The sequence below is a fragment of the Ovis canadensis genome, chromosome 12 (genome assembly GCF_042477335.2).
Source record: "Ovis canadensis isolate MfBH-ARS-UI-01 breed Bighorn chromosome 12, ARS-UI_OviCan_v2, whole genome shotgun sequence".
NCBI lineage: Eukaryota > Metazoa > Chordata > Mammalia > Artiodactyla > Bovidae > Ovis > Ovis canadensis.
The window spans coordinates 44,504,551-44,519,852 of NC_091256.1; the positions used below are offsets into that span (position 1 = coordinate 44,504,551).

General features: G+C 34.6%; 1 protein-coding gene across 22 annotated transcripts in view; it reads left to right on the plus strand.

The window, feature by feature from the left end:
* CEP170 (centrosomal protein 170) overlaps positions 1-15,302 on the plus strand; it is a 137,125-nt gene that overhangs the window by 92,147 nt on the left and 29,676 nt on the right. For 19 of the 22 annotated variants that reach the window (XM_069545523.1, XM_069545529.1, XM_069545525.1 and 16 more), the window contains 3 exons: positions 5,220-5,369; positions 8,113-8,239; positions 10,432-12,267. In XM_069545523.1, the coding sequence (XP_069401624.1) occupies positions 5,220-5,369; positions 8,113-8,239; positions 10,432-12,267 (2,113 nt within the window). The remainder of the gene's footprint in view (positions 1-5,219; positions 5,370-8,112; positions 8,240-10,431; positions 12,268-15,302) is intronic. The other 3 variants (XM_069545528.1, XM_069545537.1, XM_069545542.1) reach the window with 2 other exon arrangements.

Genomic DNA, 15,302 nt, shown 5'->3' on the forward strand with positions numbered 1-15,302 from the left:
CATCTGCATGTCTGAGGTTATTGATATTTCTCCCTGCAATCTTGATTCCAGCTTGTACTTCTTCCAGTCCAGCATTTCTCATGCTGTACTCTGCATAGAAGTTAAATAAGCAGGGTGACAATATACAGCCTTGATCTACTCCTTTTCCTATTTGGAACCAGTCTGTTGTTCCATGTCCGGTTGTGACTGTTGCTTCCTGGCCTGCATACAGGTTTCTCAAGAAGCAGGTCATGTGGTCTGGTATTCCATCTCTTTCAGAATTGTCCAAGTTTGTTGTGATCTACACAGTCAAAGACTTTGACATAGTCAGTAAAGCAGAAATAGATGTTTTTCTGGAACTCTAGATGGTGCCTTTAAAAATAAACAGGTAGGTGGCTCAGTGGTAAAGAATTCACCTGCCAATGCAGGAGATGTGGGTTCGATCCCTGGGTTGGGAAGGTTCCCTGGAGAAGGAAGTGGCAACCCACTCCAGTATTCTTGCCTGGAAAATCCCATGGACAGAGGAGCCTGATGGGCTACAGTTCATTGAGTCACAAAAGAGGCAGACATGACTTAGTGACTAAACAACAAAGTTCACGTAACATTTACTGTATTAGCCATTTGAAGTGTACAGTTTATTGATTTTTAGTAAATTCACGTTGTTGTGCAACCATCAACACTCTGTAGCTCCAGGACATTTTCATCACCTGATACAGAAATCCCATGCCTATTAAGCAGTCACTCTGTCCTCAGGCTCCTGGCAGCCACCAGTCTGATTTCTGCATCTGTGGCTTTGCTGCTTCTGGCCATGTCATATAAATGGGATCTCATAGCATGTGGCCTTCTATGACTTGCTACTTTTCTCTTTGTATAGTCTTTTCAGTGTTTGTCCATGCTGTAGCATGCATCAATACTTCATTCCTTTTTTTGACTGAATAATAAAAAAATAATAATGATGTGTGGCTATGCCAAATTTTTTAATCTGTTCACTCATTAATGGACATTTGGGTTGTTTCTACCTTTCGGCTATTGTGAATAACGCTCCATGAACATGCATGTACTTGTGTTTATTTGTATATCATGCTGAATTATAATATATATCTCGTACCCCCATTCTGAGCTCTTCCTTTATAACTTTGTCTGATTTTAAATTTTAAAATTGGTTAAAAATATGTTATAGAAATAACAGTGTTAAATGTTCAGAACCGTTTATTCCACTGAATTTGTCGGCTTTTGCATTTTAAAAATGAAATTAGATTTTCTTGGAAAACTGCAAGTTCACCTTCTATTAAATTTTCCTGATTTTGTTCCCTGATGTTAGTGGCGAGCATTCTGCATAATTCTTGAACTATTATGTGTCAAGTGATTTCCATAACCCATGCGAAACTGCTGTTGATTTGAACTAGTAGAGACTGGCAGATTCTTTACCATCTGAGCCACTAGGGAAGCCTCATTTCCATTTCTGTGGGAGAATAAATTACGAATTTCAACTGATTTGGAAAAATTTTAAACTAATACATTGAGGACTATTGCTATTTTGCTCTGTATTAGTATTATCACGTTTGTATGCCTAAGTCTTCTCCTTTCCTCTACCCTTTTTCACTCTTCTCTCAGCTTTCTGTCACAAGAAGTGAGCAACCTATGTCTGAGGTTACCAAATGTAATTTGATCCCTCTTTCAAGTATTCAGTAGGTGTAATATTTACCCCCATGAAAGTTAATCTTGGGTTTGATATACCATTATTCCCCCTTCTCCAACTTCCAATTTCAGAATTAGACACTGGACATTCTCAATATAGTCTGAACCTTTAACTAATTATGACTATAGTGATAATATGGTGGTGAAAAATCAAGGTCAAACTTTTCACAGGCTCACTTTGTGTTATACATGCTAGTCTTTTATCATCCCGAAGAATGTTTAGTTTATTTAAATTTAAAACTAAAATCTAAAAATATTGCCTAGTTCTTTTTTGTTTTAATTACAGAATACCTCTGCTTCGTTCAAATGGCATTCTGTTTTTTTGTTTTTCTTTTCCCCTAAGCTCCTGATTTAGACCTCAGCTCCTTGAGAGCAAGGACAACAACAACAACAACAACAACAACAACAAAATATATATATATATATATGAGTAGGAGGTGGCAACCCACTCCAATATTCTTGCCAGGATAACACCATGGAAGAGGGACCTGGTGGGCTAAAGTCCAGGGGGTCGCAAAGAGTTGGACACAACTGAGCAACTGAGCTTATATACAGTTTGTTTGTTTATTTCTTAAATGCCCTATGGTGAACCCACAACCTACAAATAATGTTACCATACCTCAGTAGCAGGTTGTTAAGACTATTTAAAGTAACCAATGAGATATAGCTGTGAAATCCCAAAGTGAGATGCTACATATCACATATATGTATTCAAAGGAAAAGATTGAGAACATGTTCCCTAATTCTATCTTCCTACCCTAAACCTAGAGGCTCCTAGAGGAGTCACAGGTCACTCCCCCATATAGAGATGCATCTGTCTGGATCAAGGGAATTATAGGGAAGAATACATGAAAACACTCCCAGCCCCTAAGGTAAATAAATAATTTTTAAACTGCCAGTACCAGAGAGCACAGAGAGTACAAGTTCAAAAAGAAAATTTCTGTTCCCATACCACTCCTGCTCCTTCCGCATGCCCTTTGGAAAAATTAAAAACTGACAAACTTAGGAGGAGGATTCTACTTAGGAAATATACAAGTTGGACAGATATCTGCTCTTTCTTTCTCACTTTAAGCTTCTAATCTAAAAAAGTTTCTAGCTGAATGAGAGGCACCCTGATTTTGTACTTTATCAAGTTTGGGGGTTTAATTGAGCCCTGCATAGTGGGGAAGAGAAAAGATTCATGAGCCTAGGTTAGCATAGTATGTGTGTAATATCACTGAGCCATCTAGGAGGAGGAAGTACAGATAGGTTGAATAACTGTTTGCAGTTAGTGATTTCAGTGACGATCACTTGGGGACAAAATCTAGAATGAAAAGATGAGAAAATCTAGCAAGCTTGGTCTCTGCTTTGAAGAGCCTTCAAATTGTGTTTAACTTATTGTATGCATGTCAGATTGTATGTACTTTTTTAGATGTGCAAAGTACTATAGCTTTAAAGTACACAGAGTATAGCTGTTTCTGTCTGCTTTGTTTTCACATGAAAGTTGTAGATTTTTTATACTGAGACATGAAAATGACAATTTAGATTTCAAGCTGAACTAGTTATTCGTATCATTAATTTTTCAAAAGTATCAAAAATGTAGGTATGAACTTTGAAGGCTTCCTTGCTCATATGGCAAGCACTACTTCATCAATACATTGCTACTTCTCTGACAGATATGTGTATAGCTGTTAATAGCTCTGATGTTTTAAGAGGAATCTGTAGGAAGTCATGTGACTACACTTTCTGTACAGTTTCAGTCCCCTTCCCTAAAAACATTAGTTCTCTGTGTCTGTGTGTGTCTTTCATTATTATTTCAAAATAGCGTCAGAAGCAATTTCAAGAGATTTAATAGATTCAGAACTGCTGATGCTTAGATATTTAAGGAAATCAAAGTTTTGGAAGTCCATTTCGAGTATGGAATAGAATTAAATATCATCAAATCAGAAATTAACTGAAGGTAAATTTTATATTAACGTGCCAGAGAGATACAACATACAAGTAATCACATGTGATTATTTTTATCTTTTTCTCAAAAACTTGAGTTGTAATTTTTTTTGTGATTATGCACATAAGGAAATAAGCTTCAGTAAATGTGGAGTTCAGTGACTTGAGTTAGAGATAATTTTAAAATTTTAAGGTAGTCACGCATAACTTAGTAGTTCTGATTTCTTTCTTTACAAGTGAAGTTGAAGGCAGAGCACATGGAAAGATATATTTAGTATGTCTTACTGCTATTCTTGTTAAACTTGCTAATTCTACTCTTTGGCAAAATGAAATGGGTTTGTTTTTCCCTTCTGTATACTAAAAAAAAAATCATATTTGATTTAATAGTCAAACAATAATACCCAGCTTTCTCTTAAAGCAAAGAATATTTGAATATTTGAATACTGAGTGGTTCAACAGAATATTAAATCATAATTCTTGAGAACTGTACAGTCATATTTGAATTAAATATTAAGTAATGACATCTAGTGGTAACATTTCCAAGTTCAGTGAATTTTGAAAATTTGATATTTGCTTTACTAAATGTAGACTTCAGAGTTTATCAGCTATCATTAAAAAGTACCATATCATTAAAAAGTTTTCTAGAAAATAGTTTAACTTAAAGATTTTTTCCATTTTTGTAGAAAATGAAGGCTCTTTGATTTTATTCTAAAGCTCTCTTCTACAAAGTGCTAATTCAAGCACATGTTACCATTCTTCATTTTAATAATTAGAACCACAACTAATACCTATAAATAATAACCATTGGCAACCAAGTAGACTTAAGAGTAAAACAGTGTTAAAGTTTATATAAACTTTTCCCAGTCAATTCAAAGCCTTAGTTATGCCAATAAATGAGTAAGACTCAGGTAACTGCCCTTAAAGGTTCATGATTGATTGTTGGTCTCTATGTTTAGAATATTTCAGAAGTGTTGACTACAGACAGCCTTCTTATTGAAAATGCTAACCTGTGTGAACAGACTCAGGAATCTGCATTTCAAACAAAGGCCTTTAAGTTTAAAAATTATGTTCTACTCTACACAAAGTTTAAGAATTATAGTATATTTTATATAAAGATCATACAATAAAGTCTGTTATTTAGTACCTGAGAAAATTATGTGTATAAATTTAAATCATGTATGTAAATATTAAGCACTTGTTAGGGAAGGAACAGATAAAGTCAACCATAAACTTTAAGCTTCCAGCATGCTTCTCAAAAGCAGAGACAAGCTGAAGCGGTGTGGTACTCCATCCTAACACTTGGCATCTTAAAATGCTTGACATTATTAACATCTTCTAACAAAGCAAATGTAATATCCTGAATATCTCTTATTTATCAAATGGTGCATTTGCTAAATGTTTAAAAAGGTTAGTTACATTTACATGAGCTACCACTGCTCTGTTTTCATCTCCAGCTGTTACTCCTATTGGATGTTACCCTGTCATTAAACAGGTTTCCCTCATTGTTGAACTTACCTATGAAATTAAAATCCTGTTTTTTGCCTCTGAAGTTACTGACAGTGCTCACATATTAATCTGCTACTCAGAATCTCATTTATAAAATAATGTTCTCCTAGGTATTTGGAGTAGATGACAATCAAGATTATAATAGGCCTATTATCAATGAAAAACATAAAGATCTGATAAAAGATTGGGCTCTCAGTTCTGCTGCAGTTGTCATGGAAGAAAGAAAACCACTGAGTACACCTGGATTTCACATCTCAGAGGTATACACATCTTCCTCACATTTTTTACATGCGCAAAATATAAATTTTTATCATTTGTTGATTACAGCTGACCCCTGAACCACACGGGTTTGAACTGCGCAGTTCCACTGTCACACAGATTTGATTTTTCACTAAATACATACTACAGTAGTACACGATCCATGGTTGAATCCAAGGATTGGGAACCATGGATACCGAGGGCCACCTGCAAAATTATATATGGAGTTTTGACTTCACAGTGGGTTGGAGCTTTCATTCCCCCCTCGGCCTTCACTTTTTTCAAGGGTCAGCTGTATAGTATTTTAAGCAGTTAATATATCCTCTTGTAAAACACTGTAATATTTCTTTTGGCAGTCAGTGAAAATGTTAAATTTCAGTTAGCAGTTAATGAGCTATATGCTCACTATCTCTGACATTGAGATAAAGTGTGTGTATGTGTGTGTATATATATATATATATACACACTGCATACACTTTCTAGAAGGTCATGTATTCGGAATGAAAAGATCTATCATGCAAGGTTGTGCCTGATACATACAGCTTAAAAACCTAAATAAGTGCCCTGGTAGTGCATCCCAGGATGCAACTAGAAAGGGTGGCTTGGTTGATAGTTACAGAGTCAGTGTAGCATAGTAGAGCTTCTAAGACCTGAGTGCAAATCCTAGAACTGCCACATCTAACAGGGTACCTTGAATCAATCGTTTCCTCTCTTCTCATCTTCAGTTTTCTTATCTATGCAAGTGGTATTTTTCTAAAACCTATTTACAGGGAAGGATATGAAGGATAGAAAGTACCCAGCAGAGTAATTGTCTTAGATTTCTGTAGTCAACAAATGTTTATCCCTTTTCTAGAAATGTTCTTAGAATTTCATTGTACACTAATATATTGGAAGAAATGTAAAAATATATATATATATGACTGAGAAGTATTATAATTTATTCAACTAACAAGATCTAACATTCAGTAGAAGCTTTCTGCATACCATTTTACAAATAATGAAACTGAAGTCTGTAGAAATTAACTTGGTCAAGGTCTTGAAACTCATACCTTGTAAGGCCAGAATTTGAACCTTAAAGAGCTTTGATGTGTTAACCCTTTCTCTTATTCATTATATTACCATTCATTATCATTCAGGTAATTTATTATATTACCAAAAAATGAGTTAATTTAAAATATACAAATAGTAAATATATATTAAATATAAATTAAATCCTAAGGTATAAATAAAAAAATATAAATGAAGTATTTGTGTGAAATGTATTCTTTATAGTCAACCAAATTCAGATATATATTTGCTTATTAATATAAAATTTTTCCCTTTATGGTCTGCTATTTCCTGAAAACTCAAAACAATTTTATTTTGATATTTGTCAAGATGCTTAATTTACTTATTGAAAACAAGTGATACTTACTCAAAGCAGTGTTTTGGTATTCTGATTAATTTAGAAAGGGTGCTGGTGACTGTGAACTTGTTGGACTCCCTCTTCTCCTCTTTATCCCCTCAGCCCATGCCAAGTAAATTTATATATAGCCCAAGTATGTACCTGCCTTTGAAGGAACTACCTAAACTAGCCATTAGAACAGTCTTCACAGAATGGGTCTACATAAATGTGTGTCTTTGAAACCCCTTCTGTTGTGGGTATTCCTAGAATGATGTGAATGGCTCTGGTACCTCCTTCAGTCTCAGAACTGTGAACAACTCCCACAAAATCTTGGCAAGAATTCAGAGATTCAGCAGGCTTTGGTATTTTTAGGCTTTATTGTATGTACGTCACTTGTATGCAACTTACTATTTTAATCCATTGTTTTTGAAATCATATAGTATGTAGTCTTATGAAATATTTATCAGTTTTTAGACTGTCATTTGACACTTTTAATAAAATGCTTTCTGAAATAATTCAGAATAAAATTTGATCAGAGCTTTCCAATTCTTAGTTATTATTACAGATTCAGTACTGAGCATTGACTTAAGTTTCTAGTGAGGAAACATTTTTTTCTGTACACCTAGATCTTCCATCTTAAATACATAGACTGACCCGGGCTTAAGGATTACCGATAAATAATCCATATATATGGAACCATATCACGAATTAAATTCTGTTTCACACCTTGACTAATCATTTGCCTTAAAGACAGATTTAGATGGGAGAGGTCTATGTTCAGACTGGTTATACAAAAGTTCTTAAAGATTTGAGTGATTTCTAGCTTCTTCTGAAAACACTAAGTATTGTAGAAAGAAGCCTAAAGCTTTGGGCTTGTATTTGAAATCCCTGAAGACATGACCTGGTAGATTTTAATATGCCCTGAGAGTGTAGAACCAGTCTGATTTATGGAATCATTTAAAGGACCGAAGAACAACTTAGAAATAGGTCTTAGACTCTCTGTTCTATAGAATGGAGTAGGACTAACTTTTCTGTGGTAGGCATGAAGCTATTGTGGTACACATGAGTTTATTTAGCAGCAGTAAATTTTAAGCTCTAAGAGTTTATTTTAGTACCATTGTTAATACTTAATAAGTACAGAAAATTTTACTACATTCACAGTAATAATCTTATAGTTAAAAGAGATGCCCTAGAAAATCTTTATATATAAGGAAATATAACAAATGATAATATATCAATGTGAGGTTTAAATACTGCTTTATATGATATGTTAAAGGGAATTTAATGACTAAATGAAATTCTCTGAACATGAGAACAGACTTGACAGACTAGCATTTCATTCTTTTATTTCTCTCCTTTAGGAAGGTACATCTTCGTCTGGAAACAAGCGTTGGGTTTCACAATGGGCTAGTTTGGCTGCCAATCATACAAGGCATGATCAAGAAGAAAGAATAATGGAGTTGTCTGTACCTGTTCCTTTAGAGCATGGTATTTTCTTTCCTTCTTTTTTTTTTTCTTTTGTGAACCATACATCAGTTTTAAAAATACTATAAGCTAAGTCTGTGTAGTGAGAAGTGAATTAAACCTAAATAAATATATTCACATAGTCTCAAGCTACTATATATAGATTTTATTTTCACTAAAACTGCAGATGTCATTAATGTAACCCTAACTGGAAATAGAGGTAATTTGTAGATGAAGCATGTGTGTGTGTGTGTACTCACAAAAACTTATATATGACTATATGTATATAACATATATACATGTGAAAATTTAAAAATAAGACTAATATAGTTCCAAACTCTCCCATTCACTAACACATCAAATATTTAAATGCCACTTTTTTCCATATGTTCAATGAAGAAAATTTATGTAATACAACTTAATTTACTAAATACATCTTTTGCAAATGTATAATATGATTTTTATTACTACCTTTTTACTATATTTCTGTGAACTGAAATATAGAATCTCTTTGAAAAAACAAAAATTATGATGCCTCTTAATGATTTTATTATTAGATTCAGTTCATTACATTCTTCATTAAAGAATAAAACCCTCAGGAGAATTTGTATGTGGTTTTTTAATCTATTTTCTTAGATGTGTTATCGCTGGAAGTTGAAATCGAAATTTATTTTGTGTTTATTGTGGCAACCAAAAATCTTTTTAGGAATTTTGGAAACATTAGTCAGCAAGTATTTGAGCAAGGTACACAGCAGTGTACTAGAAAAGCTGTATAATTTGTCATAAAAATTAGAAGTAATTTTTAATATTACCAAAAATCTTTGGAAAGATAGCATAATTTTCAGATTGGTTCACATAAACTGATTACTGTTTGGGGAACAAAAAAGCAAGTCAGGCTAGAGAAATTTATAAAGAATCATTATAAAAGTATTATTAGCTGTGGAAAGCAAAATTCTACCCTTGTTATAAAAATTAATAATACTTGGCTTTCATTATTTTATTCCTGTTTCATCATGTTCTAAATGAGCTTACTTAGATAAGCTGATAAATCTACTTAAAATGTTCTTGTCAAATATTCATTGAGTGTGTGTTACGAGCCAGGACAGTGTGAGAAATGCTAGAAAAGTACAAAAAGATAAAATAGCTATAACTAAATAAGTTTAGTGCTTCAAGTAGTACTGTGGAGATAAGACATAACCAAATAACATGATCATTTGCTAAATTAAAGTTACATTAGTAAGTTATTAAGTATTTTTCTACATTATAGCCGTAGTATAGCTATGAAATTTAGATGCTAAAATTTTAGAATTATAAAGGGATGACCACAGAAGCTATATCTAGTATCTTTTTTCCACTTATACCCAAAAGGTTTAAATGCTTTATATGTCAATTTATATTTCCCTAAAAAGATCCCTTTTCTCAGAAATACATTTCATTTATAAACAGGAAAGTACTCCTTAAGTAATATTCTCAAAGTCTCTCACATGAAAACGTTGAAGTTTTATATTTTCCCATCAACTTCTCAGTTTGAGGCTTTAATATACCAGAAGATCATAATTTAAAAATAACTCAGTTTGTGAAATTATGACAAGTCCTGTCACCTTTTTCCTTTCTTACAATTATTAAAAATCTTTTAATTAACTTTGAATTTTTTCTTTTAGAAAACATTGTTTAAAAAAAATTAAATAAAGAGAAAACACTGTCAAAGTTCTACGTTTTCTGTTTTATTAGGAAATCCAGACTTGTCATTGTTTCAGTAGATAATATGCTTATTAAAATTTAGGTATATTATTATTCTTTACTATGTAATTCAAAGTATAGCATATAAACTGTTTATTAGACATTATTTTTACACTTCTGTATATACTATGCAGAGTCCATTTTTTGTGAGTGAAATTCACAGATGGGACAAGTCACAAAAGCAAGAATGTGAACTTCTCTTCCATTAATGACATTAAAAGAAAAAGAGAGCAACAGATGTAGGTTTAAGATAAGATGACCCTAATTTTCATCTCATAAAATTTGCTCTCCTATTTGTGCATCTCAGTGTTGCATTTTCTTTTTCAATTATACTGTCAAAATGTTGGCTTATTTCTTCAAAGTTTTATTTTATGCTTAAGCCATTTCTTAACTTCAAAATCTAAGGTAATATGACATTTGTTTTATTTTCACATTTTTGCCCCAGTAAGTTCCTTTTTTGTTGTTTTCTTTTATAGATACAGACATCAGTGAATCTGGCATTTCACTGAGAAGTACTGGCTCAGCAGCTTCCTTGGCTAGTCAGGGAGAGAGAAGGAGACGAACCCTTCCCCAGCTTCCAAGTGAAGAAAAGTCTCTTGAGAGCTCCAGAACAAAGGTTATAGCACAGAGGTCAGAGATAGGAGAAAAGCAAGACACGGAGCTTCAGGAGAAAGAAGCACCTGCCCAGGTATACCAGAAAGATAAACAAGACACTGACAGAGCCTTGAGTAAAATGAACAGGGCAGTAAATGGTGAGACTCTTAAAAATGGTGGAGATAGTAAAGCCCTGCTTCACTTAGGCAGCTCTTACTCTGGGAAGGAGAAAAGTGAAACTGATAAGGAAGCTTCTTTGGTAAAGCAAACATTAGCTAAAATCCAGCAACAAGAACAAAAGGAACAGGCACAGTGGACACCTACTAAATTATCTTCTTCAAAAACCATTGCGGGTCAGATAGATAGATGTAGGGAGGAGTCTTTTAAGCAGGAGTCACAGCCTCAAGAAAAAATTCCAGGACTTTCTGCAGGCAAAGGAGAAAGAGCAATACAAAATGAGGGTAAGAGAAGAAAAGCTGAGGAAATTCTGAAAAGTCAGACCTCAAAGGGAGGAGACAAGAAGGAATCCTCCAAGTCGTTAGTGCGACAAGGAAGCTTCACTATAGAAAAACCTAGCCCCAACATACCCATAGAACTTATCCCCCATATAAATAAACAGCCTTTATCAACACCCCCTTCCTTAGCATTAACAACAGCCAGCAGAATAAGAGAAAGAAGTGATTCTATGGATACTGATTCTAGTATGGACACAACCCTTATTCTAAAAGACACAGAAGCAGTAATGGCTTTTCTAGAAGCTAAACTGCGTGAAGATACTAAAACTGATGAAGGCCCAGATACTCCCAGTTATAACAGAGACAACTCCATTTCACCCGAATCTGATGTGGACACAGCTAGTACCATCAGTCTGGTTACTGGAGAGACTGAAAGAAAGTCAACCCAAAAGCGAAAGAGTTTCACTAGTCTCTATAAAGATAGGTGTTCCACAGGTTCTCCTTCCAAAGATGTTACAAAGTCATCATCGTCGGGTGCTAGGGAGAAAATTGAAAAAAAAACAAAAAGTCGTTCTGCAGATATAGGTTCTCGGGCAGAGGGTCGTAAATTTGTGCAGTCCAGTGGAAGAATAAGGCAGCCTTCAGTAGATTTAACAGATGATGACCAAACCTCTAGTGTACCTCACTCGGCCATCTCTGATGTTATGTCATCTGACCAGGAAACTTACTCTTGTAAATCTCATGGAAGGACTCCACTTACCTCAACTGATGAGCACGCACATTCCAAACTAGAAGGAAGTAAAGTAACTAAATCCAAGACTTCTCCTGGAGCACCTGGTTCGTCCAGTAAATCCACCACTCTACCAAGGCCACGACCTACCAGGACTTCCCTCTTGCGCAGAGCCCGACTCGGTGAAGCTTCGGACAGTGAACTTGCTGATGCTGACAAAGCATCTGTTGCTTCTGAAGTGTCCACAACAAGTTCGACATCCAAACCTCCCACAGGAAGGCGTAACATTTCTAGGATTGATTTGTTGGCTCAGCCTCGTAGAACAAGGCTTGGCTCATTATCGGCTCGCAGTGACTCTGAAGCAACGATCTCTAGAAGTAGTGCCTCTTCACGGACTGCAGAAGCCATCATTAGAAGTGGAGCCAGATTAGTACCTTCAGATAAATTTTCTCCTAGAATTAGAGCTAACAGTATCTCTCGACTATCCGACTCCAAGGTCAAAAGTATGACCTCAGCACATGGCTCTCCTTCAGGTAAATTGGATCCAGACTTTTTATATTAGTGTATTTCTTTTATGTTTTGGGACTTCTTCTTTGAAAAATTGTTAGTGTCGATTCCCAAAATTTTCAGCAGAAAGATCATACTGTAGAGGGTTTTGTTCCTTAAAAAGTCACCTTAGTTAGCTTGAAGGTGAAGTGAAAGTGTCAGTTGCTCAGTTGTGTCCAACTCTCTGCGATCCCATGGACTGTAGCCCACCAGGCTCCTCTATCCATAGAATTCTCCAGGCAAGAATACTGGAGTGGGTTGCCGTTCCCTTCTCCAGGGGATTTCCTGACCCAGGGATCAAACTCGGGTCTCCTGCAATACAGGTAGATTCTTTACCTTCTGGGCCACCAGGAGGAAAATTCAGAAGTTATATACACTTCCATTTAAAGTCCTGGTACAAAATGGTGAATTCAAAATTTGAAGTATATTGAACCAATTTGAGAATTTTAATTGTCTACTTGGTGAGATATTTTGTTTTGTGTGTCAGAATTAGATTAGGAATTATCTGGTCTATATAATAAAAATGAATATTGTGCTTCTGAAAACATGTTCAACTTTTAAATATCCTAACATAATTCTAAGTTCTTATGAATCTGAAGAACAGTAGTATACTTTTTGTTGCTCCTTTCAGAACTAAATGAAAAATGAGTTTTACTCTTTTCCTGTTTATTTTGAAACGTCTAATTTTTATTAAGTTAAATCGATTTATGATTGGGGTGGGCGGAAACTAATACTTGAATTTATTTCAGTGGAAGAAGATGGATTTGTGAGACAGTCACTAAGCACATGGGCAAAATTGGGCTATAGAAATTTAACTGGTTATGGGCATTACCTCATAATGTGCCATCCTGTCATTTAACTGTAGTAATTAGCTGTCACTGATTGTGATCATTACAAGAGCTACTTTCTTCCCACCAGAATTAACTGCCTCAGTCATATTCGTCTGTGTATATACTTCATTTTCAGAGTTGTAGCCTGTGAGAATACGTGTGTGACCAAAGAGTAGCAAGACAGATATTTGTGTGTATCCTGTAAACGTGGTCTTGTTGCTTCATAATCAGCCTCATGTGGGTGTGGCTGAAAAAGGACAGTTGAGGGGAAACCAGCTGTCAAAGGACTTAAAGATTCATTTTTGTCGGTTACCTAAGTGAGCCCTAAGTCTTGAGTGGAGAGTAAAGGGAAAGCTGGTATGCAGTCTTTTCTTTTAAACTTTTTACTTCGGTCACAATTCAGCCTACAAAACCCCAAACCAGTGGTACTTTGGATGTGTTATTTTTTTCATTTTCTGTTCCTACTCTCTTCACGGCTGCTTTCCTCCACTCCATTCACATTCCCATCTCCTGGTCTGTGGGTGAGGTGATGGTAATCATCATGGGTGTAGCTGAGGATAGATAACATAAAGTCTAGATTTTATTACTCCTGTTCTCCTTGTTTCTACACTTCAGACTTTGGTTGGTGGATAATGGGTCTGTTGCCAAGTATTTAAAACTACTCTCACTTGATTTATGCTAACCCACTGTTACCTGCTGTTCCACGTGGCTCTGCTTATTCAGTTCACATTTCCTTTGTGCTGTATTCTGCCGTGTGTACTCTGATTCGGTGTCTTCTGCCACAGTGCTTGTTTCCTCACCGCAAGTCTATTTAAGTACATGAAAATGTCTACGTGCTCTCCTGTCTTAACATAAGTTGCACATTACCATGTAGCATGAAACTCTTGATAACTTTTCCTTCTATACTAGTTGTCTAGCTCTTAACACATGAGTAATCTGATTTTATTCTCAATGTTTAACAGAGGGACTTATTTGAGATGCAAACCAAATGATTATTTCTAGTAAGTCTAAGAAACAGCTATAAGATGCTATATATATATATAATATATATGTCCTTATATATATGTGTATGTATGTCTTTAAATATGTCTTCAAATTCTATATTTTAGCCTATATTTTGTTTTCTTCTTCTTTGAATACAGAACTTGATAAACATGCATCTTTCTGTGTCCAAAAAGTACCTTGAATTACTTAATGAAATTTCCTAGGGCAAATTGAGGTATGTGACTTTGGCCTTCTTCAAACTTACTAGCAGTATATTAAATAATTAACATCATTGAATTTAATAGTTTGAAGGGTTATTCAGTTTAGAGAACTAAAGCCAAGAGATGGAATAACCTGCCTGGTCACATAGATATATCAAGAACAGGTTGTGAATCCAAGGCATTTAATTCCCAGCCTATTGCTTTTTCTACCACAATCAGTCTGACTCTGAGAAACAGACTCCACTTACATGCAGACTTCCAGAGGACAGCTAAACTATTGGATTATTATCAGGAGTATATATACAACCAATATACAATATAAATATTTTGGTATTATTCACTATAATCTTTTAATTATGACGTTTTACCAAGTTCATGTTCTCTCGCCCACCTTTTTGAGCCTAAAGCCACATTGTGGTCCTGGATTATATATTCAGATTCCTTTAAGATGCCTATTTCCAGTTTTATATTCTAGGACAATGACATGGATCTTTCAGTCAGTGGTAACATACTAAAATAGTTACATGTGGTAAATAGTAATTACATACAACATTTCTACATAATACAATTATAAATCTTAAATGGAGAAAGGAAATAAAAATTCCTAGCTTTTGAAATATTTAAAAGAATGTGAAACCATCCTTGTCAGTGTTGCTAAGCATACTTTAAACTTTTAAAAATCTTAAAAATGCCTGACCCTGGAACCTGTGAAACTATCCAAACTATAATACATAAAAATAATTCTGTAGAGCTTCAAATTATATATTTTAGTCTGTGTTAGGAAAAGCTTTTCCAAGAAATGAATATGATAAAAATAGAATGGAAATCTCGTATTTGGCAAAATTAATATTAAGATTTCTTCTATGCTTCTTTAATTCTGATGTAATATGCTTTTAGGAGTTTAGTCCACCCCTCCACCCAACCCTTCAAAATTTTTTTCAATGATCCTTCAATATGAAGTTATATTAAAATATCCAGATTTATTTT